Genomic DNA, 25,141 nt, shown 5'->3' on the forward strand with positions numbered 1-25,141 from the left:
CCCTTTCTCACCCCAGCTTCTCTGCTAAGCATAAATTGGTGGTGGCTGTGGAGACATTAGCTTCCTCATCACTGTTGGCAGCCTCAACAATGGCATTATCTCTATCTCCTGGGTCTGCACATGTGTGCACAAGAGGATGGGGTAAGTGGGGTTTGCAGTGATCTTCCCAATGCAGAAGCAGCTCTTGGAAGGAGAGCAGAGAGGCTTCCCCACTACCTAGTTGTCCAAAGCCACTTCCCAAGCTATGGGAAATTCCCAAAATTGTTTCCTTGACTTTGATTCCATGATGCTGTAGTATGATAGCAAGAAACAATGTTGGGAACTGGCTTTTGTTTATGGGTTGAAAGGGCTCATCAAGTAAGGGGTGGGGGCAGGACAGCTCCAGTCCTTTGCTGAATGCCATTCTGCAAGTGAAGAAGGCACCGATTTGTTTTTCTGGCTTCTACAATGGCAACAGCCTCAGTGCTGATCCCAGATGTGAAACTTAATAGGCAAGCCTGGGACATAAAGTTTGCGTCGGAAAGGGGTCAAATCCAAATCATCCATGGGGCAGAAAGTTGAACTGTGGCAATTCCATTGCCTCTTCACAGATGTGTCAGGTTTGGGTTGTTGGGTTGTGAAAGTAGTAGCCAGGTGGAGCATGTATGTATTTATGCCTGCAGATATAAACACTTTTGCCTCACTCATGAGGGGAGCAGGAAGATAAGAATTTAGGTTATTTCTACATCTTACCCTCACAACAGCCCTGTGAAGTAGATTAGGGTGAAAGGTAGTGATTGGCCCAAGGTCACCAATGGAGCTTTGTGGCTGAATGGGGATTACAGGGGTGAGGAGCCTGTGGCACTACAGATGGTGCTGTCCCCATCTCCCATCATCCCTAACCATCCCCGTCTCAGCTGAGGCTGATGGGAGTTCAACATCTGGAGAACAGAACAAGAGCCTGGCCCATTTAGTCTAGCATCCTGTTCCTACAGTGGCCAAGCAAATGCCTATGGGAAGCCCACAGGAAGGACCTGAATGCAAGAGCACTCTCTCCACTTGTGATTCTCAGCAACTGGTATTGAGACTTGTCACCTCTAACAGTGTAGATAGAACATAGTCATCATGGAGGATTATAGGTTCCCTACATCTGCTCTAATCACTATACCATGCTGCCTTTTAATGCACAAGATACCAGGTTGAGTCTCCAGTATCTTGTTTAAAAAGTCCTGAGGTACCTGCCCAAGACCTTCCAGTGATACTATGGATCAGAGTGGACAATACTTGGGTTAGTTGGACTGATGGTATAAGGCAGCGTCATGTATAGATGCCATCTCCCACAACCCAAGACAGGTGGGTTGCTAAAAGAGTCTGAAAATTGGGACATTTTCATATCTGACCGTTTCAACTGTACAGGAAGGATGGATACTTGTGGCCCTCTGGATGTTGCTGAACTATAATTCCCATCATCCTTGACCATTGGTCATGTCTGAGATATATGGCAACTGAAGTCCAATTACACGTGGGGGACTCCACTCCAGGACAGAGCAAGCACAGTGGCACATCAGTGAACGAAAGAACCAGTCTCGAAGGAGAGATGCATTTCAGACTGCTTGGAGAACACAAATATTACTTCCCCTGCCCTCTGTGTGAAATTGATACTATGGGTGTTGGGATAAATTAGTACCCTGGTGCTGCAGTTTTTGAGAAAAAACAGATGCCACTCCCTTCTCCCTTTGATAACACTTTCCCTTAAGTGCATGACGACAGGCAGCAAAAGATCTGGTTGGGATTTGAATATGTGGGCTTGGAAAAAGGTGCCTCAGCTTCTCCCTTGCCGAGACAGGTGCCTGCCCATTCTCGTGTGGGTTGAACAGCAACATGTCTGTTCCTGTCCTGTTGCACCTGCCTAGCAGCTGCCTCTCCTCATAAAAAGATGAAAGGAGACAGGAGGACAGGTGAATGTCTGCACAGAAGAGATTGGTCAGGGCTTTTTTTCTTTCTTTTGGTCCCCATAGTTCATGCTCCTTTTTCCTGGTGCTCATTTACTAGCTGTCCTGCAGTGAGACCTGCTGGCCTGGTTGCAACATTCCATGCCTGGGGAAGGTTATTGTGGGGGATGTCTACCTCCTCAGTCCATTGACCCATTGTACACACAGCACCCGGCTTCAGGTTTATAATGTAGTCCTTACATTGGTATCCCGCTTTTCCTCCAAGGAGCTCAAGGTGGAGTGCACGCTTTTCCCTCTCTCCATCTTAACCTCTCAACGACCCCCTGAGGCAGGTTAGGCTACGAGTGGCCTAAGATCACCCGGTGAGCCACTCATGGCTGAGTGGGAAACCGAACCCTGGTTCTCCTAAGTCCTAGTGCAACACTCTGAGGACTACACCACACAGGACAATCGTGGGTTTCTCTCTCCTCCCCCCCCCCGCCAATATATTTAACCCACCCACCCACCACTTCTTTGCTTTCAAACGGGATGGTGTAAAAGCCGGAATGGAACGGAACAGGCCGAAACGGGCCCTTTATAAAAGAAATTGATGCCCAAAACCCTGAGATATGTTAGAGACACTTGAGAACAACATTTAGGAACAAAAACCATTCTGATAGGATTTTATTAACCCTAACAACCAAAATGCCCTCCAGAACGGAATGAAACAGCCCAGAATGGCGACTTCCCAGCGAGCCAGACCTCCCAAATTCACCAGTCCCACATGACTACATGGGATTCATGCAATAAGACACAAAACTTCCACACAAACCACGTTCCGATACCCGTTCCAGGCTAAAATACGCTTTTATGTATAACAGCCTGGAACGGCGACTTCCCAATGAGCCAGACCTGCCAAATTCACCAGTCCCACATGCTGCTGCCTCTCCTTTTGTTGGGAAATGGGAGATAACACAGGGTGACCCAGGAACCTCTGGGGTGATCAGCAATACCCCTTCTTGCTCTTTGTAGGTCCACCAAGCAGCACTATTGGTGCTGCTACCAGGTTGCGAATGGCTGGTGAATTGGGGAGAGAGAGAGAGAGATTGGAGGGGCAAGTCGGCTGGCAGAAGGGGGAGAGAAATAGAGTTTGCCTTCTGTGAAATAGATGTGCTATCACAGGAAAAAACTGGGTTCAAAGAAGTGCTCTTGGGTGCTTGGGCTCAGACTCCACCTCTGCCTCGTATTCAAGTTCTGGGCCAACCTCACCAATTTGCTTTCTGTAAAATCAGTTTCTGACATAACTACTTTCAAAATCAAGGTTATTAAAGTCTGGAACCTGTGGGAGGGACTCCCACAAATTGGGCAGAGCGCATGAGGTGGAGGCAGAACTTTCCAGTCAAAAGGCTCTCAGGAAAGAAGGCTGGAGAACAGGACCTTGGACAGCCACTGCTAGTCTGAGAGTCGAACTAGATGAGATACCAATCATGGAATAAACAATTGCACGATGAGCTTTGCAACACTAAATTGAAGGTGCAGGGCAGCTGATCCCTAGTGGGGTCCTGACATGTTGTGCCATATTGTAACAGAAGTATTTTGTTGCTTTGGCTAACTCAAAGTCTTCTGTGAATTTAGTTGACCCGCCTAGCTAGAAAGTTGCCATTCTGGGCCATTTTCCCAACATAAATGGGCCTTGTAATGTGGTTGCTGTGAAAGCTTGTGGCCCAGAGCATTGACTCATACAGTTATGCATGACTGGTGCATTGGATTGACTTTGCTGGTTCAGATATTGTTCTGGGCTCTGTTCAGAAATATGTATTATTGCATGGAACGTGGTTTGCATGGAAGTTTTGTGACTTTTTGCATGAATGCCATCGAGTCATGTTGGACTCGTGAATTTGGTGGGTCTGACTCATTGGGAAGTCGCCGTTCCGGACTGTTTTACGTAAAAGCGTATTATAGCCCAGAACAGGTATCGGAACGTGGTTTGCGTGGAAGTATTGTGTCTAATTGCATGAATCCCATGTAGTCATGTGGGACTGGTGAATTTGGGAGGTCTGGCTCGCTGGGAAGTTGCTGTTCCGGGCTGTTTCATTCCGTTCTGGAGGGCATTTTGGTTGTTAGGGTTAATAAAACCCTGTCAGAATGGTTTTTGTTCCTAAATGTTGTTCTCAAGTGTCTCTAACACATCTCAGTGTTTTTGGCATCAATTTCTTTTATAAAGGGCCCTTTCCGGCCTGTTCCGTCTTTTACACCGTCCCCTTTCAAACCCACCAGCTCCCGTTGAAGTGTATATATTTTGCAAGGGACGTCTTTTAAACGGCAAAGGCCCAACGGCTTGGCGCACGGGGAGGTGCCCAAGGGAGCTGCAATTCTCTGCACGCTCCTCTGGAAGCAAACCACATCGGACACCGCGGAACTTGCTTCCGAGCAAACGCCACCATGCCTAGGCTGGCGCTGCCGCCGCCAATCTCCTTCTAGAGAGCAGCGGCCAAGAGGCTTCTGCTGCAGCCTGCTGCTCCGGCCCAGAGAGCCGCCGCTCCTCCGGGGGAGCCGTTCCTCTCCCCGCGGCCGGGACGGGGAGCCCGGCTGCTGGGCGCCGTCGGGAAAGCGGGGTTGCCACGGGCGCTACGGCTGAGGGAGGCGTCCACGATGGGAGCGCCGAGCGTGGGCCGAGCCTGGCCACACCTGTTCTAACAGCAGCCCCGGGGCGGAGAGCACAAGACAAGGGATGGAGCCGTTGCCGAGCCAGCTCAGCCCAGTCCAGCCAGACGAGGCACCGGGGTGCACCAGACGGACGCGAGGGGCCCCGCTTTCCCGGGCGCGCAAGGTGGGGAGAGGGCCCTGGGGACGGTGGGGCGGGTCAGCGAGCGCCGCAGAGCCTGCTTTCCACTCCCGGCCGTGGCGGGCGGTGGGGAAGGGAGCTTTTCTTCTCCTCTGGGACCCCGGCGGCGTTGGCCCGCAAAGCCATCCTCAAGCTTCACCTGCAGTCCCGCTCACCTACACGCGGGGCTTTGGGCTCCTCCCCTTCAGTCACCCGCTTGTCTATTTAACGCGTCACGCGTCGAGCGAGGGGCGCTTCCAGTCCTGGGAGGGGGCGGGCTTAATAGGGCAAACGGCTCATTCAGAAATTGCAAACGGGACTTTGGCAACAAGAGTTTTTAAACTTTGGGCTCTTCCAGGCGACCCGTTCAGCGAGCATCCATGTTTGCGCAACATTTGTGTGGAGGTTATACGACGTTTGTTTGCGGGAAGGTTATATGACCTTGTCTGGAGCAGTGACTATCCCACGCTTTCCAGTGCATTTCCCCTTCAGGTTTCTTGCCTCAGGGGCCTTCTAGAATGCCGCTGTCAACAGGTGGGATTCAATCAAGTACTGCCACCTTGTGCCATCCCAGTTGATAGGGAGGACTAGTGCAACAAATAGGGAGAGATGAATCCCTCAATTTCAGTTTCCCTCTCTTGCTCATTTTTCCAGCTTGATTTCAGTTCTCCACATTTCACATCAGTTTGCAGCTTTTGTTTTTTTAAAGGCCTCATGAAAATTCATCAGCATTTTAGTGCAGATTTTTCCTACTATGCAAAACTATTTCCCCTAAAATGTGTTTGCTGGCCTGGGCTCCAACAGGGAGGAAGGGCAGGATATAACTCTAATAAATAAATACATAGAATCATGCATTTTATATGGGTTGTATTCAACTTTTATTCGGAGTAGACCCATTGAAATTAATAATGACTAATTTAGTCCATTAATTTCAATGGGTCTACTCTGAGTAAATGATCCTCCATGGCGCAGAGTGGTAAGCGGCAGTAACGCAGCCAAAGCTCTGCTCACGGCCAGAGTCCGACTCCAACGGAAGGAGGAAGTCGAATCTCCGGTAAAAGGGGTCGAGGTCCACTCAGCCTTCCATCCATCCGTGGTCGGTAAAATGAGTACCTGGCGTATGCTGGGGGGTAAAGAAAGGCCAGGGAAGGAACCGGCAATCCCACCCCATATATACGGTCTGCCTAGTAAACGTTGCAAGACATCACCCTAAGAGTCGGAAACGACTCGCACTATAAGTGTGGGGACACCTTTACCTTTACTCTGAGTAAAAGTTAGCTGAATGCAACTCTATGCTATTTTCATTAATATCTGCATTTTTATGGACACTGTTTTGCAGTATATGAATTTCTGTACACATCACATGGTGGGGAACCGCATTGCAGAATTCAGAGAAGGGTGAATTTTGAAGGATGGCTGAGTTTCAGTTTTTGTATTCTTTCATAAAGTGCCAGTTAGTTAGGTTCACCTTTACACAAGGTCTGAGTCAAATTTCTCCCCCATTTCTAGCAACAAACCTGCTTCCCCCAAATAGCAGACTTTTTGTGATGAGGAAAATGATGGAGAAACACACTGGAAAGCGTGGCATGATAAGACTTGCTTGATGCATCATCATCTAACCTCCCAACAAATAAGTAAGAACGAATGCTCATTAAATAGCCAACATTGTCTAATCTCCCTAATCAGGATGAATCAGGATGAATAAACAGTTTGTCAGGGAGCACCCAAAAATTGTGGGGGTGGTAGTAGAAGTGGTTTTGTTCTGCAACGTAAATTTGCAGGGATAGAATTGAATCATACCTGCAAAACAGTGACAGTCTGGAAGCGGCCTTCTTGAATCTTCGGCAAAAATTTGTGAATTGGGGAGACGATGCACACAGGCATTTTGATGCTGATGTTTTGTGCATGCTGCAAAAAAAAAAAAATCTTGCATGCATGAGCAGCACTGATCCCACACCCTAACCCTCCTGGCACTTTCAGACTTTCCATTTTCAGGTGGGATTCAATCACGTACTAGCAAATTCGGGTCGTGAAATTAAAGTTGATTGGCACAATAAACCTGCTTCCCCCCTGCTGCCCCAAATTTGACTTTTTGCAATAAGAAAAATGACAGGAAAATGCACTAGAAAATAGGGGAAAACAATTGTTTGATGCAACATCATCTACCGGCCCCCCCAAAATCCGAAGGGATGCTCAATAAACAGATTGAGTGGAAGTGACCTCTATGCACCCTGCCACTCCAGATGGGAAGCCTCATCTCCACATTTGGCTGTCCAATGCAACTACTCCACCTATTGTGCCTCTCAGATTCCAGGCACTGGAAGAAAGGTGGATATAAATGTAATTAATAATAATAATAATTAATAATAATAATAATGGTCAAGACCTCTGCAGAGAGCTGGAGAGCAACCGTTTGCAAGTGGAGTAGCAATGTCTGTTCACCTGGGCAGAAGTGCTGACTCCAGCCCCCACACAGAGCCTGTGAACGAGTGCAGGGCTCATGAGTGAAGGCAGCTGCTCCTTTCAATGGCCATTTACTGGCTTGGGGCAGGAGGTGCTGCTGCCACAGACACAGAGGGGGGTCATGCCCACTCAAGGGACAGTGGCAGTGCCTCAGTAACAGCCAGTCAGGGTTTGGCCCACTGGAGGTCAGCAGTTGTCAGTCCGACAGTGCCAACCACTAACACTGGTCCTGCTCCATAGGGAGACCAGATGTAAAGGAGGCTATCTGGACCTGTAATAACTGTATGGAAGAAGGAACATTATACCCAACATGGATGGGCAACCTGCAGCCCTCAGCCTAATGTGAAGAATACTTAGCAAGCAAGCAGTTTAGATCTCTGGCAAGAGCAATCTGCCCTTTCCCCTGCAGCCTGCTAGGCCAGGAGGTGACAGAAAGAGAGGGGGAGAAAGGGTGGCCCTGCACCCTTTTAGCTCTGGCCCTGCCCAACACCAGCATGTGGCCCCCGACAGCTTAATCCTGAGGGAATGTGCCCTTCCCTGTCCTAACAGTGTTAGGACCAATTTAAAAATGGCAAGGAAGCAACTAGTATCTGAGCTTCTGTTTCAAGAAAGGGCATGTAGTGAAAAAAGGGCTGTGAGTACAGCCCCATCTTCAATATGACAGCCTTAAGACAGCAATTCAGATGGCTCTCTGCAGACTAATTAAGTCTGCAATCCAGGGCCAGCCCTACCATGAGGCAGAGTGAGGCAGGTACCGCAGGCATCCAGTCCTGAGGGGGAGGGAATGGACGGCCCTGCACAGCCTGAGCCGGCCTGTTGCCTTCAGATTCAGTGGAGGATAGTGTCCCATTGCCAGTGGCAAAGTAAGATTCATCTCCCCATTAGGTCCGCTTTTGTATGTGAGCTGGGAAGGAGGCACCGTCTTGTCCTTTGCCTCAGGCAGCAAAATATCTTGGAGCGGCCCTGCTGCTGCCCTGTGCACACTGCCCGGGGAGGGAGCCCTATTGAACACAATGGGGCTGCATTGTGGAAGCCCACTGCTATCTGAGGTGAGGTTGGTGGTGACTGGAGGAGACAAGGACTTTTCAATTTATGGTATTCCCTCCCCAGGGTAGTTTTGCTGGCACTGCCTTTTCTTTTTTGGCACTAGAAGAAAACCTTTTCATTTGCCAAAGGCTTTTAGATGTGTGATGTTTTAATCTTCTCCTTAAGCTTCTTGGCCTCTCCACTTCCTGCACATCCATATTTTAGGCCTATTCTGAAGCCTGTGTGCTCAGTGCCCTTCTCCACAGGACTGTCCTGCTCTTAACTGAAAAACATTTGTAGAGAAAGCCTTAAGTGCCACCTAGGACATCGTTTCTGGAAGAGAATGTAGCTGAGAGGGGATTTCTTTCTGACAGGCAAAGCAAGCAGTACAGTGCCTGACTACTTTTAGCTGGGGCAAGCCTTGCCCCTCTGAACCTGCAGCACTTCATTTGCTGTTTACTCTCTGCATAAATCAAGATTGTAGACAGTGCTGGACAAATACTGTTTCATCCGTACTTGGTACCTTCCACCATCTCTTAGCAATCAGATTATTATATTCTCCGGAGTATTCTGAAAAGGTAACACCTTTTTTCTCCTGACTCAATAATCTCAGTATATAAGTCATAGAATCATAGAGTCGGAAGGGGCCTTGTAGGCCATCGAGTCCAACCCCCTGCTCACAGCAGGAAATCCACAGCTAGAGCATCTCCCGCAGATAGCTGTCCAGCCTCTGCTTGAAGACATCCAGCGAAGGGGATCCCACCACCTCCCTAGGCAGTCGGTTCCATTGCCAAACTGCCCTTACTGTCAAGAAGTTCCTTCTAATGTCCAATCTGAATCTACGCTCCTGCAACTTAAAACCATTAGACCTAGTCCTACCCTCTGGGGCAGCAGAGAACAAATCTGTACCCTCCTCTATGTGACAGCCCTTCAGGTACTTAAAGAGTGCAATCATGTCACCCCTCAGCCTTCTCTTCACCAGACTGAACATGCCAAGTTCCTTCAACCTTTCCTCATAAGACTTGTTCTCCATACCGGCTATCATCCTCATCGCCCTCTTCTGAACCCGCTCTAACTTGTCTATATCTTTCTTAAAATGAGGCGCCCAGAACTGAACGCAGTATTCCAGATGAGGCCTAACTAATGCAGAATATAGTGAGACTATTACTTCCCTCGACCTGGAAACCATAGCTCTGTTTATGCAGCCCCAAACCGCGTTTGCCTTTTTTGCCGCAGCATCACACTGCTGGGTCATGTTCAACTTGCGATCCACTACAATTCCAAGGTCCTTCTCACACGCACTACTGCTAAGCCGGGTATTTCCCATCCTGTACCTGTGCATTTTGTTTTTGTGGCCTAAATGCAGAACAAAGCTGAGAGAGGGAAGGATCACAACCTCCCTCTCCTTCATTCCTCCTGGAACAGCCACCACAGCAGCAAGTTAGGTAAGCAAGTGGGTGGCAGTGAAAGAAGGAGGCATTATTTCATGGCTAGGCTTAAAATATGAGCTGGAGAAGAACTCAGGACTGAAATGCTTGCCCTCATATTGAAAGTAAGCCTTGTTCAGTCTGGTACTTACTGAGTTTGAATTGTTATTGTTGTTAAATTAAATTTATATCCTGCCCTTCCTCCCAGAGGAGCCCAGGGCAGCAAACAAACACTAAAAACATTCTAAAACATCTTAAAAACAGACTTTAAAATATATTAAAAGAAAACATCTTTAAAAACATCTTAAAACAAAACATCTTTAAAAACATCTTAAAAAGCAATTCCAACACAGACACAGACTGGGATAAGGTCTCTACTTAAAAGGCTTGTTGAAAGAGGAAAGTCTTCAGTAGGCACCAAAAAGATAACACAGATGGTGCCTTTCTAATACTTAAGGGGAGGAAATTCCAAAAGGAAGGTGCTACAACAGTAAAGGTCCCCTTCCTATGTTGTGCAGAATGGACCTTCTGATAAGATGGTTACCTGCATCAGGCCCTCACCTGCAGAGCGCAGTGATCACCTGGGTATATAAAGGGAAAGACGATCTCTCAGGTATCCTGGTCCCAAGCTGTATAGGGCTTTGCACACCAAAACTAGAACTTTGCCTGGTAGTAAATGGGCAGCCATTGATAAAAGGATATTGGAAATGTGGAATTGGAGGAAGGATTTCATTAACCATGTATGTTTGGAAGGTGCACTTTAATGATACAAATGGATTCAGAAACTAATACATGTTATAAGTACAGTTATAACCTATTACACTAAAAGCAGTTACACGTGCTTGTTAAATATGTAAATTATCTTGTAGCCTTCGTGATGAACACATTTCTAATGGTAGGTAGGTAGGTAGGTAAAACTTTATTGCCTAGCCATAGGCCATTGCAGGACACACATTCAATATACACATCTCTTCACAAAGTAAAACAATTACAAAGGAACCATATAACCCCTTAATTATACCCCCCTCTATCAAATTGAGTAGACTGCGGAATACAGAGGATACAAAAGGAGAAAACATTCAAAATAACTCCTAATTCCATAATAAAAGATCAATACTACTTGTCTTCGGCTGGCCCCTACCCAAGGGGTCCTATCATTCGGTTAGCATACCGACACTTGTTCAGCTAAAAACTTCGCCCGCAGCTTTTGCGCTGCTAGGGCAAATAGGGCAACCCTATGCGTGATCGTTGGATCAGTATCTGAGAGAAGGAGGGCGATAGCGGGAAGGACCTGAACTGAGCTCTGGTTGGGCAACAAACCACTCAGAAATTTGGCCCATGGATGGGAATATAGAGGGCACTCAAACAGATAGTGGGGCAAATCTTCCACCATGGGAGCACCACAAATGCATAATCGCTGACACCTAGGGATCTGACTGTATCTACCAGACAATACTGCATCCTAATGAAACTCTACAGTAAGCTGTTTACTATAGAGACAGTGTTGTGTGATCACAATTTGCTTTGAAAAGAGTGAACGAATTGACCAGGGGAAGCAAAAAGGACAAATACATCTTGGAATGGTTAGACTTTATTACACAGGTTGGCAAAATGAATAGTGGTATTACACCACCATCACAATATGCTGATCTCTGGAACTCTTAAGTATTGATGTACTACAGTGCCTCTGGTTATAATAACTTTCAATAGTTTCTATGATATAATACAAGTTAATATATAAAGAAGTGTGAATTAATGAAAGTGACTGGCAGTGATGAAGATATATATGGGGGTATCCCACCAGCTCCTGCTGTGTGAAAATCCTGGGGAGGATCACTACAACTTCCTAAGCCCTTTGTAGGTGTGTACAATTTTACTATGAGAAAATACTTTCTTGACTTGGCCAAGGTAGTGAACTTATAGCTTTCTTCAGTCAACCTGTCTTTCCTGGTCAGACAAAAAGTTTTCTTCAGACTTTACTGACATGAGAGTCAGGAAACTGGGGGTTATCTTCTCCAGGGCATGTGCTGAAGATGTGGCTTCCTTGGAACTCCTCTCTCTGTCTCTAAATACATGTGGGCAAAGGCGCCAGTTCTTATAGTTTGCACCCAACCTTCTTATGCCTTATGCCTGTAACCAATGGAATAATCATACATCCTGGGGTAGCCAACAGGGTTCCAGATGTTGCTGGACTATAACTCAAGTCATCCCAGAACAGGGATCCAGGCTGGCTGAGGCTGATGGGAGATGTAGTCCACAACACCTGGAGGGCACTATGTTGACTGTCCGTGGGCTGCCCTCTGCCTCCACTTTGTTCCTCTTCTTCTGTTGTTTCCCCTGTAACAGCTTCTAAATGGTAAGTCCCTTGGAGTACCCAATAAAGTGCCAAAAAAATGCTGGTGCTGTATGTACAGTATGTATGTATAAATTAACATATTGCAAAGAAATGTAGTTTCCGTTATCAAATACTTAGATTTGTATTACACCAAGCTTCTGCTTTGGCTGTGTCGTAGGATGGACATATGTTAAAGTGGTGTGTTTCCTTTACACCTGGCCACTTGGTAGTACATGAGCACCTTCGAGCACTAGAGGTGAGGAATAATTGTCTCTCTTTCTCAGCAGTGATTGACATGAAGCACTGGCTGCACCTTGTTGCCACCCTCTTTGCTGTGGAAGCCATATGCATACAGCCTTGCCACAGTGCCAAAATACTGGTGATACCTACAATTATCTTTGATAGCCACCTGCATATCTTCGTGCGGGTAGCAGAAGCATTAAGCAGCCAGGGTCACGATACCGTCGTTCTCCTCCATGAAGGTCGAGCAATAGAGTCTTTTCTCCATGGCTACAGAGTGCAAGAGTACAAAGGTATCTTCAGCACAGAAAGTGCTGATGACTGGCTGCAGGAAAAGCTAAAGCAAGTGTTTGAAGGGAAGATGACCTTTTTGCAGCTGTTTTCCGTCGTGGAGAAGTACTCGGAGAACTGTGATCTGATGCTGGGAAATGCAACCCTTCTGCAGCAGCTTTGGAGTGAGGACTTTGACTTGGTCTTGGTAGATCTTAATGAAATGTGTGGCCTCATCATTGCCAACCTCCTTGGGGTAAAGTACGTCTCCCTTTCCACAGGCTTTTGGTTTCCTGCTGAGATTGGAGCCCCTTCACCTCTTGCCTATGTCCCCGAATTTAACTCCCTGATGACTGATCAAATGGGCTTTTTCGGCCGGACTTGGAATCTCCTGGTTTTTATCGTGTCTCGCATAGCAACCAGACTGGTGATCATGCCCAAATTTGACCATCTAATGGAGAAGCATGGAGTAAAGCCACAGAAATCCATGCTGGAGATCATCTGTGGCAGCAGCCTTTTTTTCCTGAGCAATGATGTAGTGTTTGACTTCCCACGACCTTTGCTTCCCCACGTTATTTTCACTGGAGGAATTCTCACAGAACCTGCAAAGCCTCTTCCAGAGGTAAGTAAAGGAGCAAAATACACATGTAGAATTTAGGAGTCAATAGTCCTGTTCAGGCATTCAAAAGCATTATTAATTAAAATATGAAGCAGGGGCACAGGGATGAGCGCATTAGTTCCATCCCCCGTCACCAGTCCAGTCACCTTTCAACTCTGTAGATTACTTTCTGAAGCAACGAGTATTCTGTATCCTTGAAGACTCCCTGGCCATTTCAGAATCCTGATTTTCCAAGGTTCTAAAATGCAAAGGGAGCCTTCACAAGTATAGTAGGTTCCCCACTTCAGAAGGTTGCCTTCCATGAGTTGGAAATAGGGATGACAGAAAATTCTAGAAGAAACAGAAACAGGAGCAAACATTTCCAATCTCTGCTTATTTATCCCATGTCCAGAATGGAAATCAATCCATCAAATACAATCAGTATTCACGTTTGTTGTTTTCAGTCCAAAAATAATATGTACAGGGCTGGCACCAGAGGGCAGCCAGGTTGGGCCCTGGTTGAGGGCCCCTGGGGACCAAAGGGGGCCCCTCCTTAGGGTGGGTGGGTAGCACTCCCTTCCACAATCTATGGCAGTGTTGGCTCCTGACCCTGTCACGGATCGCAGAGAGGGGGCTCCCAGGCCTGCCTGCATGCCCCACCTACCACTCCTTTGAAGTAAATGCTGTCCGCACTGCGGGTGCAAGCCTGCCATCAACCAAGATGAAGGCCGAGGTTTCCCTAAGGGGCTAATGCCCCTGCCGCCATCTTGGTTGATGGCAGGTATGTGTGAGCATAGCACACATGCATGCCATCAACCAAGATGCCAATGGAGGCATCAGCCCCTTAGGGAAGCCTCGTCCGCCATCTTGGTTGATGGCAAGCATGCATGCATAGCGCAGGCAGCATTCACTTAAAGGGAAAAGTAGGTAGGTGGGGCTTGCGGGTGTGCGGGTACTGGGGCCTGGGGCTGGCTGGTGCCCAAGGGCCCTGGCATGGCAGCCCTGAATATGTAATTGATGACACACACTCACCCCAGAAACTGTGCTGCATGTGAGGAAAATGGGTCAGAATGGAAACTGATGCCGCCTTATATCCATAATTGAAAGGTAACCTGAATTGCAAAGAGGCAGAGTCCATTCATCTCAATCCCTCCTCGCATATTAAGTAAACATGCTTTCAAATTTCTGCCTAGGGCTATTGTGCTCAGTCATCACTGTCTGCCTTCGGTCCCTGGTATTGACCAGCTGGGTTAGCGGCTGGTTTGCGGTGAAACTGATGTTTTGTGTGGGCAATGGGAACATGCGGAAAGGTGGCTAACAAGTGTTCTTAATAATAAAAGAATACTAATTGCTTCATAGTTGCTTTGTTGTAATATCCTTTTGTTATTATGATGCAGAGAGATTTCTGTGTGGTGGTTTTCAGGGTTCATTATAACAAGCAGCTAGTTTTGTAGTGTTTGCTGTGTGCAAGGGTGGTAATCATATGGGATGGGACAGGGTGGGGGGTGGGGGAGTTCCACTGCTTTGCCAGAGTTCCAGGCAGGTTTCCCCTGTAGGATCTTTCCTTGGCTCCTATTTTCAGCTGAAGGATTTGAGGTGAACCTCCTTGCTGGAAAGAGTAGGTTGTACTTTGCTGTTGCTCTGATATGTCAATCTGGGGATATGTTTATGTGCAGGGCCTGCGTCTCTGGGTGGAAGCTGCAGATGCTGGTGTTGTCATGGTCTCCTTTGGCATTGGCATACGAGTCCTACCAAAAAACTTAGTGGAGAAGATGGCTGGGGCATTTGCTCGCCTTCGGCAGAAGGTTGTGTGGAGGTAACGAACACCGACTTTTCAGCAATCTGTACTGTAATCCACTTGTGGTGGTTAAGCCTTAACACTGATGATGATGATGTGCATGATGAGGGCATTCACTGTGGTGGCCCCTAAGTTGTGGAACTCCCTCCCCACTGAGGTGTGTCTGGCAACTTCACTGCACAGTTTTCAGGGAATGCTGAAGATGTACTTCTTTACCTGGCCACACAGCCATGAAACTCACTGGGTGACCTTGGGCCAGTCACTGCCTCTCAGCCTCGTGAAAACCCTATTCATAGGGTCACCATAAGTCGGAATCGACTTGAAGGCAGTCCGTTTCCATTTTTTTTGCTGTTTTTAGTGATGTATTTTAAAACTGTTGTGACCCAACCTGGGATCTTTGGGTGAAGGGTGGGCAATCAATCAATCAATCAATCATCATCATAGTAGTAAGCCTGGGAGCTGCATTTCAGATGCATACAAAGGAGTCACTGTAGACATCAGTGGCTGTGTGCGAGTGTTTTCAGACACAGCAACTCCCCATCCCCCGTCTTCTGTCAGGAGGAGGAGCTGCATGCAAGGAGCGTCCTCACATATCACAGCATGCAGCCTGATCCTATGCATATTTACTCAGAAATAAGTCCCACTGGGTTCAGATGGATTTACTTACAAGTAAGTGTTTATAGGCATGCAGCCTTTTTTGGTCTGCAACTGCAGAGAACATACCAGCAATTACTCTCTTTCCCACACCCCTTTGGCATACTTTCTGCCATTACCGGGTTTCCAGGAAAAGGAATTCCCTTATTCTTTTTAACTCTCCAAGGAGGATTCAGTTACTTGCTTCCAAAGGTGATCATGCATGCTGGAGGAGAGGGGTTTTTTAAAGAATGAGTTCTCAGGAAGAAATGTCTCTCAAACAGCTGGGGGGGGGGGAGCTGGTATTCTGTGCTGTTGAAGTGGCCAAACTCTCTCTCTGTGTGTGTGTGTGCGTGTGTGTTTTCTGGCCAAGGAGACAAACAGATGAAATGTAGTTAGAGGAGGCTGGATATCACATTGATTGGAATTTATAGCTACATCTTTGGGTGCAATCATCTAATATTTATTTATCTAATCTTTACCCACATTTAACATATGAGTATTCATTTTTCCTGGTTAGGATAAAAGTAATTGGGTAGGGATGGGTGAGAAATTCCATTCACTTCACATTTCAAGCCAAATCTATAAAATTTGCACTTTCCGAAATAATATGAGAACCAAAACACAGCTATCCTTTGAAATTCACACTTATCCGAATCTTGTGATGCGGATGGCCAAACAATGTTTATAAAAATGTATGTGTTAGGGGAAAGTATGCATAATAATGATTACATGAGTGAAAATAACATGCAAAAGTGCATTGTATGATAAGAACTTGCTTGCAAAATTCTGTACATTAATTACAACTGTCTACAAAAATGTGTTTATTAGGATAAATTTGCACTAAAATGCTGGAGAATTTTCATGAGGATTTTTTATTTTAAATTGGAAATTGCAGCAGAAGTGTGGAAGACTGAATATAAGATTGGAAAATGAGAAATTGAGATAACCAACACTGATACATCCTTCCATCCTTAAACTGGGGGAAAGTGTTCAGTATGAAAATAGCAAGGCGGGTGGGTTAAGTGGTTCTATTTTATAGAACAATTAAAAACATTTTTTTCAGAACTGCACATGATTAGTAGCTTTACCATAGGTGCTATTTTATCACACACTGTTTTTTCCCCTGAGTCAGGTGGGAGGAAGAGAAGAGGAACAATTTTTAAATGATGGATCTCTTGCTGTTTTTCTCCCCATCACTCCCTGGCAGATACTCTGGTCAGAAGCCAAATAACCTGGGTGAAAATACACTAATGTTGGAATGGCTGCCACAAAATGATCTGCTGGGTAAGTGACAGGTAGTAGCCAAATGAGAGCAAATCCTGTCTTGTCCAGGAGGAGAGAGAAAGCCATGCCCTACTCTTCTCCTTCCCCTACCCCATCTGACCAAATGTTCACCTTGAATGCATATTCCTATCCTGGACAGCCCTCTTACAGGCAACGCTGAAGACTCAGATGGGATTTTTTCCCCTGCCCATCAAATTGCTGCTGTGGGCCCCCACATCTAAATTGAGACTATAGTTGGGGGCAAAGCTCCCTGCGCCTACCATGCTGGCAAGCTGAATGAATGAATGAATTGTTTTATTATGGTCACAGACCAGATATTAAGAAAGAAAAAACAGCAGGAAAGATTAAAACATTTAAAAGACAATACTACCAAAATTCCTACAATCCATGAATAATTCTTTAAAAAGTGGACTGACAGCATTTTTTCCTAATTTGCATAGTAGTGAGGAGAAACTGCAACATTAGTGGTGACATGAGATGACACATCACTTGAACAAAATGACACCAAATTGGCAGGATTACTGCTAGGCAAAGCAGTTAACGGGGAAAATTAACTTAATTCTAAATTCATTGTACAACTCACAGGATAAAAGGACATGTTCTACGGATTCCGTTACACCAGCTCCACAGAGACATGTACGTTCACTAACTGGAATCTTATTAAAGCGGCCTTTTAACAATGATGAGGGCAGCACATTAAATCGGGTGAGATTAAATGCTCTCCCGTATTTTGGAATGGTCAATAAGAACATATAGGGGGCCACAGTAATTCCATAATTACTAAATGACTGTAGATTAATGGGGAGCAGGATTTGTTAGCTGCATTTCTCAGGTGCTGCAAATCTGCATCTATTAGTCTTTGGGCAACAATGATCTGAGCCTTCTCAAGCCCACAGTTGCCCAGCACTGCAGGAGAGAAACCCAGCATAGTTATTTGCTTCACCACCGCATGCATCCAACGGCTCCCAAAAGAATCTGAGAGCAGTAGGGAGAGATAGCTACCACAGGCTGCTAGGAAATGTAGACGCAGCCGCCTACGTCAGTCCAGGCTTTACAAGCTACCAAGCAAATACCTACTTCTAAGTAGATAGCAGCACTACACACACAGAGAAGGAGACCCAGTAGTTTCCTAAGGAAAATAGATTGCAGTCTTTCTAACTGGGGATTAAAGCCCAGAATCCAGATTGGAACACCATATGCAAACTGGCCAGCATCTTTGCTTTATAAATTTGGATAGCGGAGGGGATGTATTGACCACCTGGCAAAAAGAAAAACCTTAGAATAAGCTGTTGGCTGAGACTCACTGAATTAATTGCCTGCCTACGCTGTTGAGACCAAAGCCCAGAGCTTTGCATTTAGATTCCTAGATATTTTGTGTGAAAACCTTGCTCAACAACAGGAGAAATGGCGCCGAGCTGGTAACGGCATTTGCTAGAGGGCAAGTTGTATAAAATAAACAACACTCCTGCACCTAAGGGCACAGAACTAATGTATAGTTTTGTTTGTCACTCAGGTGCAGGCCTGTACCCAAGGAGGGGTTAGGGCCCCTACCACCCTAAAATTCTGTCCCCATACCTTTTGGTCCCCCCGTGAAATTTTATGCTGGCTACAGCTCTGCTCTTTTCAAATTTTGGAAACTCCCCCTCTCTTCTTCTTTTTGGTCCTGTATAGCAGATTTTATTTGCATCCCAAATAGGTTTACTTACTTATTCATAAAAAAACATTTTTAGACTACCTTATACTGCAGATTGCTCCTCTAAAGCTGGTGTGTCACTTTCTGGATGTAGTGACCTATATAGTCAGATGACAGGACAAATCAGAAAAGGAATATGTCAGTTGAATGTCCTTTTAATATGGATGATGTGCCTATGATTTTAGAATCTAAATGTTTATGATGGGATGATGACATTGTTGAAATGGTTGGAGAGTGATTGTCTTCAGCTCTTCTGCTCCTTGTTCATTCTTTTATTCTCATGTCTGAACTTTCACCCATAGTTGTTATAAATCACTTCAAAAAGTAGATGGTAAGATAAAGCCTTATCTAGTTAGATCATGCAAAACAGATGTGTCTACATCAGCCTTTCCCAACCTGATGCCCTCCAAATTTTTAGATTACAACTCCCATCAAACCCAGCCAGCATGGCCAATGCTCCAGGATAATGGGAGCTGCAGTCCAAAGCATATGGAGGGCAGCAGGTTGGAGAAGACTGTTATACGCCTACAGCAGCTGAAGGTTTGCTAAAGGATTCCTTGCTAAAGGAGTTTAAAGATAGCGGTTAGTAAGCTAAAATAAGAGGACACAAAACTGGCTGTGCTAATTTGGTGATTTTAATAAGAAGTACAAGTCCTTTAGTAAAGCTAAAAAAACCATCAAGAATAATTATGATCCAGTTTAAGTGCTGGAATTTAATGAACAAGGAAAATTGCAGTTATTGCATTGTGGCTTTTGAGGGGACAGGGAGAAGGGAGAAGGGGATGGGCAAGACTTGTTCTGTGACCTCCACTTGCATAACTTTGGATACAACCAAATGTTGTCTGGTAGGTGCCTGTTTTCTGTAAACATTTTGATTGTTGATAGTTTAAATTCAATTGGCAATATTGCAAATGAGTTGAATTTAAGCATTATCGTGCCAATCCGTAAAAAGTGTGATAAAAACCTTCCTTTATATTACAGATCTGTAACTCTGTTGGATGTTGTAATGTAACCAAACTCTATGGTAAATAGCTTATTTCTAAAACTGAGGCCTGGGTATTAATAAATGAGGTTTTTGCAGAGGAACATCCTAGTTTTAGAGCTGGTTATACCTCCATAGACAACTGTTTTGTTCTCTTCCATCTAATTAATCAGAATATTTGGAAATGTAACACTTGATTGTGTTTGTCAATCAACACAATTTTCAGAGAACTTTTGTGGCCAAATTTCTACAACGGTGATTTCAGTTATTCTGATCTTGTGAGTCACCTTGAGTGCCTCATATTGCGTCAGAAAGTTAGAACAGTTTTTAATAGATAAATGATCAAGGTATTATGAATTTGAGCTGTTAATGTTGCTTGATTTTTGCTGCAGGCCACCCCAGGGTGATAGTCCTTGTCAGCCACTGTGGTATGAACAGTGTATTTGAGGCCATCTACCATGGAGTGCCAATTGTGGGCTTCCCTTTCTACGGTGACCAGTTTGATATCATGACACGAATTCAGGCAAAAGGGATGGGTATCCTTGTGGATTGGAGTAAGGTTACTGAAGATAGTCTCCACCAAACCCTGTCCACAGTAATTTCCAACACCAGGTAAGCTGGGCTAATGGTGGTCTTATTCAAAGGAGGTTGAAGGAATGAACCTTTTGTTACTTCATTAAGAACTGCAAAAGTGCCTCTATAGTTAAGATTAATGTCTTTTTCAACAGTCTCCTATTATACAGTCTGAAATTACTGTTCATTATGAAATGTAAACCATTTGATCTATCATTATGTAATTTGGCACACAAACTCCACTTGGAAACTGGTATCAGAACAATTTGCTGCAAAATAGCTGATGTATACCAGTTTTAAAGTTTGGTTTAGGATGTGTACATGCGGCAGTTTAAAGTGGATTTAATACATCCCATGTGTGTATGTTTCTTGCATTGTTCACAAAATGTTGTCCTCATCCAGGTGACAGCCCGCACTTCCCCCCATTTAATTTGGATTTTCTTGATCCATGGATAATGTGGTAAGGAAAAAAATATCCAAGTTAAAATTGCATGATACCTCACAGTGGTTGTACTGATGCACATTGTGTGTTTCATTTTGTGTGTGTGTCTGGTGACATTTTGCGGGTGCTGTCTATTAGCATACTCCCTACTTCCATTGGCAAGGTGCTCTTTGGTGGGCTGTTGGGAGGGCCAGGTGTGATACATTCTTTTTACTTTTCAAACTGCTGTTTTGTGCAAGGCTGGTATATTGGAAAACTTGTATCTCAATTTTAAAAAATTGGCTGCAGCCACAGGTAAGCCAATTCTTATGTGCATGCCCACAATGGATTTCAGATATCCAGAACAGAGAAAGGGTGAACTATTGGTAGAGCCCGATGGACACACATTTTTAACCCACTGTTTTGTGCAAGCCTGGTATACTGGAAAACATGTATTTCAAATATAATTTTAAAATACCTGCGCACAAATACTACAGTGGACCTCAGGTTTCCAGAAGTCGGGGGGGGGACTACTAATTGAGGGGAAGGAACAATAACAGAGTGTGAATACTTCCTGCCAAGCACTGCCTGCTAGTGTGGATGGGAATCAGTGAAACTGAAAATGCTCACGTGTGAAAGAATATGCACAAACGTTCACATGGAAAAATTAGATCTGTGAGACCCACATGCACATTAACACTCTCCTGTGTGCACAGACTTAAACTATAGACTGTTTGCAATCATTGTTTTGCTGACCAAAAACGTGCTTTCATTTTTTCTCTTGTCTAGAAATTCCAGGATACTGTACGGGTCTACCCCTCCATAATTTGTTGAAAAAATCTGCCATGTATTTTTAAAGTTATTGGGTTTCAGAGTCCCAATTTTAAATTGCAAGTCATCTTAGAGTGAATAGTTTCATTCCTGTCTCTCTTCCCCATTATGAAGTGAAGTGGGAAGAGGAAAGTGTGGGCAAACGCAGTGCATCTGTGATTGGCCAGTGGAATAATCCCAGCTGAACTCTTGCCACAGCATTAAAATGGTTATCATTATAGAATCTGGGGACCAAAACCTTTCCTTCATTTGATCCACTTTCAGGGTCCTAGCAGATTATCCCTAAAAACTCTAGTAAGTGGCTGCATGTGTATAGCATGCCCTTTGGCAACTATTGTTTTACAAGATCAGAGTTTGAGTTTTGTCCTGCTTTTGAGGTTTTCCACAAAGCAGTACAGCAAACAGTTTAAAAAACATGGAAGGCACAAAAGTGTCTATACGGATTGTATCTTCATTTGGGGCATCATCAGAGACTATGGGAAAAATTTGTTCAAGTATATAAAGCAAGGTCAAAATGAATGAAAGAAAGTAGTTTAGAATGAGAGAAATTTACTATTTAGGGGAAAGGCTATCAAGAAATGGAAGAGAAATAGGTCAGGAAGGGGAGACTTTTTTTCTGTTGAGTGTTGTATTCCCTGGGAATGGGGGTCTGTCCGAGGATTGTATGCTGGCTGTGGGGTGAGCTACAATAAGGGGTGGATGAAGCAAGAGCTAAAAGTAGGCAGGGTCTCATTTTTTCTCATTTTTTCTGTCTGCCACTGTTCTCTCTCTCTCTTCCCTCTCCCTATGCCCTCTTTTCTTTCACACCCTGTTTCTGACACCTCTCCCTATTTCTTCCTGCCCAGTGGGCAGGAGCAACAGGAGGTCTGAACTGAATACCAGTTGCTGGAAACAGCAGGAGGGAAGAATGCTCTTGCACTCAGGTCTTGCTTGCAGGCTTTCGATGGGCATCTGGTTGGCCACCGTGTGAACAGGATACTGGACTAGATAGGCCATTGGCCTGATCCAACAGGCCAGTTGCCTTATATTCTGGCCTGATCATTATATCCTTATATTTTTGCACAATCATTTTCAGGTTGCTGAGTTTAGCTTTTGTACTATTGGAACATCTAATTTGTAATGCATTTCTCTAGGTACGCTAGCTGTTGTCCCTCATTGAGCCTTCTGTTGCTAGTGTATTGTCAAGTTTTGTTCTTATGGCAGTTTGTAATACAGCCCTGCATCAAGCAAGGGATGGGACTAGATGGCCTACAAGAACTGTTCCAAGTCTATGACTCTATGATGGTGATGTGGGCTATGCATCTTGTTTTACAGAGGCCAATGTAAGCTTAGAGAACTATTAAGAGACCTCCCAACTCTCTGTGTTTTTGAGAGATGCAGTCTATTTGCATTTTTGTTTCTCCAGCACATGAATCCTGCTGCTGTAGATGGATAGGTCTGAGGGAGAGTGTAGAGACTGGAGAGCCCATAGTTCAGTGGTGGATTGGCCAGTTACCTGTAGATGCTTCTGCAGAAGAGGTGCAAGTTTGTTACTGAGGGATCTGGGGGATTTGCAACTGCATCTGCTCTGAGGAGGAGCTCACAGGGTACAGTAAGGCAGGTCAGTTGTTGCAGTCAGAGAGCTGCAGGTTACCAAGTTGCTCCAAGGAGGACTGGATGCTGAGGCTTTTGAAATTCTGCTTCCAGTTCACCTCTTCTAGGCTCTGTCCCCTTTGTTGGATAACTGCAGACTCTCAAAGGAATAAAACTCTGGCTTGAAGACACACTTCTCCTTTTCTCCATGGCTTCCTGTCTGGTATGCTCCGTGCACCGTTGGACTGTGAGGTAGTGTGGGAGGCACTCAATTCCTGAGGCCCAGGGCAAGGTGTCTATGAAGGTCCAGGCAGTGGTTCTATGGGCCCTGGGGCTACAGAATCTGGTTCCACGGTCTCCTGCCTGCCAACATCAGGTTCAATGGGCTCCTAAACACCAGTATCAGGCTCAAAGTCAGGAACCTGGTCCAGTTCATCAGCCATTGGCCCTGTAGCTTGTGTTTTGGTATTCTGGCCCTGCTGGACGCCAGGGTCATGACAGATGAACACTGTGCAGTTTCCTGGCAAGATCTGAGCATGTAGTCCAGTCAATGAAGGACACTTCATTCTCCTTTAGGCTGGTCATCAACACTGTTGTTGCCTTTCTTGCAGCTTCCACAAGGCGGCCAAGAAGTTATCAGAACTGCATCTGGACACTCCTATGCTTCCCCTCAACCGTACACTCTACTGGCTGGAGTACATTCTTCGTCACGATGGAGCACCATTCCTTCGCCCATCCCTCTACAGACTTTCCTTTTATGAGTATTATTGCTTGGATATTTTGGCATTACTAGTCTTGTGCATTGGAGGCATCTTTTATGTTGTGTACAGGCTCTGCTTGTGGTACAGGAGATCAGAAGTCAACCCAGTACACTTAAATGGCCACTATTTGAATGGCCACGTCCTGGAAGAGAAGAAAGTGCAGTAGGGTTTGACCTGGCCTGGTCTGAGTAGACTGTACTTAAGTCCATAGGTGTCTCTGTGTATAGAATAGGTAGGGATGAGGACAAGGGCAAAGGCGGATGCTTTTGGCCAAGACTCTGTGAGAGCACTGAGGTAGGGTCTAAGTCTGTGAAATGCTGGGGAGAGGCACATCCTCTCTTCCATTCTTACATACCATATAAGATGGTGAGGAGAGCAGAGCAGACAGGAATTATGCTTTTGAGAGCGAACGAACGAATGAATGAATGAATGAATGAATGAATGAATGAATGGGTAGCTGGGGAATGCAGTGCCCCCTTTCCACAAGCAAGCCCCTCCACCCCCCAATACTTTGAGACCCTTTATGTATTGCAAGGAATCCCAGATGTTGTTTTGCTTCAAACACCACTGGCTGGTCCTACTTGACTTTCCTAGGCACTCTACACTCTTGCCTCTGTGTAGGGTTGCCAGGTTCAATCCCTGAGACTGATCCTGTATCTTTAGGAGAAGAGAAAGTCAGCCAAGTACAGGTGTTCTTCCAACCCTGTAATGGGAAAAACCACAAGGTGGAATTCTCCCTCCCCCCTGCACAACTTTTAAAGATACAGAAGACCTCTTGGAGGCCAGGCCTGGCAACGAAGAAGTCTTCTGTATCTTTAAAAGTTGGGCAGGGGGGAGGGAGAATTGCACCTTGTGGTTTTTCCCATTACAGGGTTGCAAGAACACCTGCACTTGGCTGACTTTCTCTTCTCCTAAAGATACAGGATCAGGATCAGGCCATGGACCTGGCAACCCTATGTGAGTTAGAGCTGAGTAGAGGTGTGTGCTTGTTTTATGTAAGGGGTGAATTAGGCTTGCACTTATGTTGTGGGCCATGAGAAGGCGACTATTATGGAAGGATGTTTGGCTTAAACCACTAGGGATTCCTTTGTAGTGGCAACATACTCAATGCTCAGAGCAAAGCCAAAATGGACTCTTACTTCTGGGACATGTGTTAGAGGTCCAGCTGAACCAAGCTTCTTGTTAATAGGGTCTGAAAACCAAATCTCTGTGAAGAATGGTTGAAAAAGTTAGGAATGCTTAGCTTGGAAAAGAAGATATTACGGGGAGACACGACAGTGGTCTTCAAATATCTGAGCTATGAGGCAGAAGATGGAGGAGACTTGTTCTGTGCTGCTCCAGAGGGCAGGACTAGCACCTATGGCTCAAAATTGCAGGGAAGCAGATTTTGGCCAAACATTAGGGAAAAAACAGCTGTTTGATGGTGAAACTGGCTGCCTCCTTAACTTAGAGGTATTTAAGCTGAGACTGGATGGTCCAGGAATGCTGTAGTTGCAT

General features: G+C 45.4%; 1 protein-coding gene across 4 annotated transcripts; it reads left to right on the plus strand.

Moving 5' to 3' along the window:
• The first annotated feature begins 4,375 nt into the window (after positions 1-4,375).
• LOC133388299 (2-hydroxyacylsphingosine 1-beta-galactosyltransferase-like) lies at positions 4,376-24,310 on the plus strand. Of its 4 annotated transcripts, none has more exons than XM_061634287.1 (6): positions 4,376-4,740; positions 12,270-13,117; positions 14,770-14,909; positions 16,735-16,811; positions 19,879-20,098; positions 23,495-24,310. In XM_061634287.1, the coding sequence occupies exons 2-6, from the start codon at positions 12,281-12,283 to the stop codon at positions 23,808-23,810; spliced, it is 1,590 nt and encodes a 529-aa protein (XP_061490271.1). In that variant the 5' UTR covers positions 4,376-4,740; positions 12,270-12,280; the 3' UTR covers positions 23,811-24,310. The 4 variants fall into 4 exon arrangements, with proteins under 4 accessions (XP_061490271.1, XP_061490270.1, XP_061490269.1 ...); XM_061634286.1 differs by having other exon boundaries at positions 4,377-4,740; positions 12,273-13,117; XM_061634285.1 differs by lacking the exon at positions 4,376-4,740 and adding an exon at positions 6,283-6,368 and having other exon boundaries at positions 12,273-13,117.
• Positions 24,311-25,141: the final 831 nt, after the last annotated feature.

Source organism: Rhineura floridana, chromosome 7 (genome assembly GCF_030035675.1).
Source record: "Rhineura floridana isolate rRhiFlo1 chromosome 7, rRhiFlo1.hap2, whole genome shotgun sequence".
NCBI lineage: Eukaryota > Metazoa > Chordata > Lepidosauria > Squamata > Rhineuridae > Rhineura > Rhineura floridana.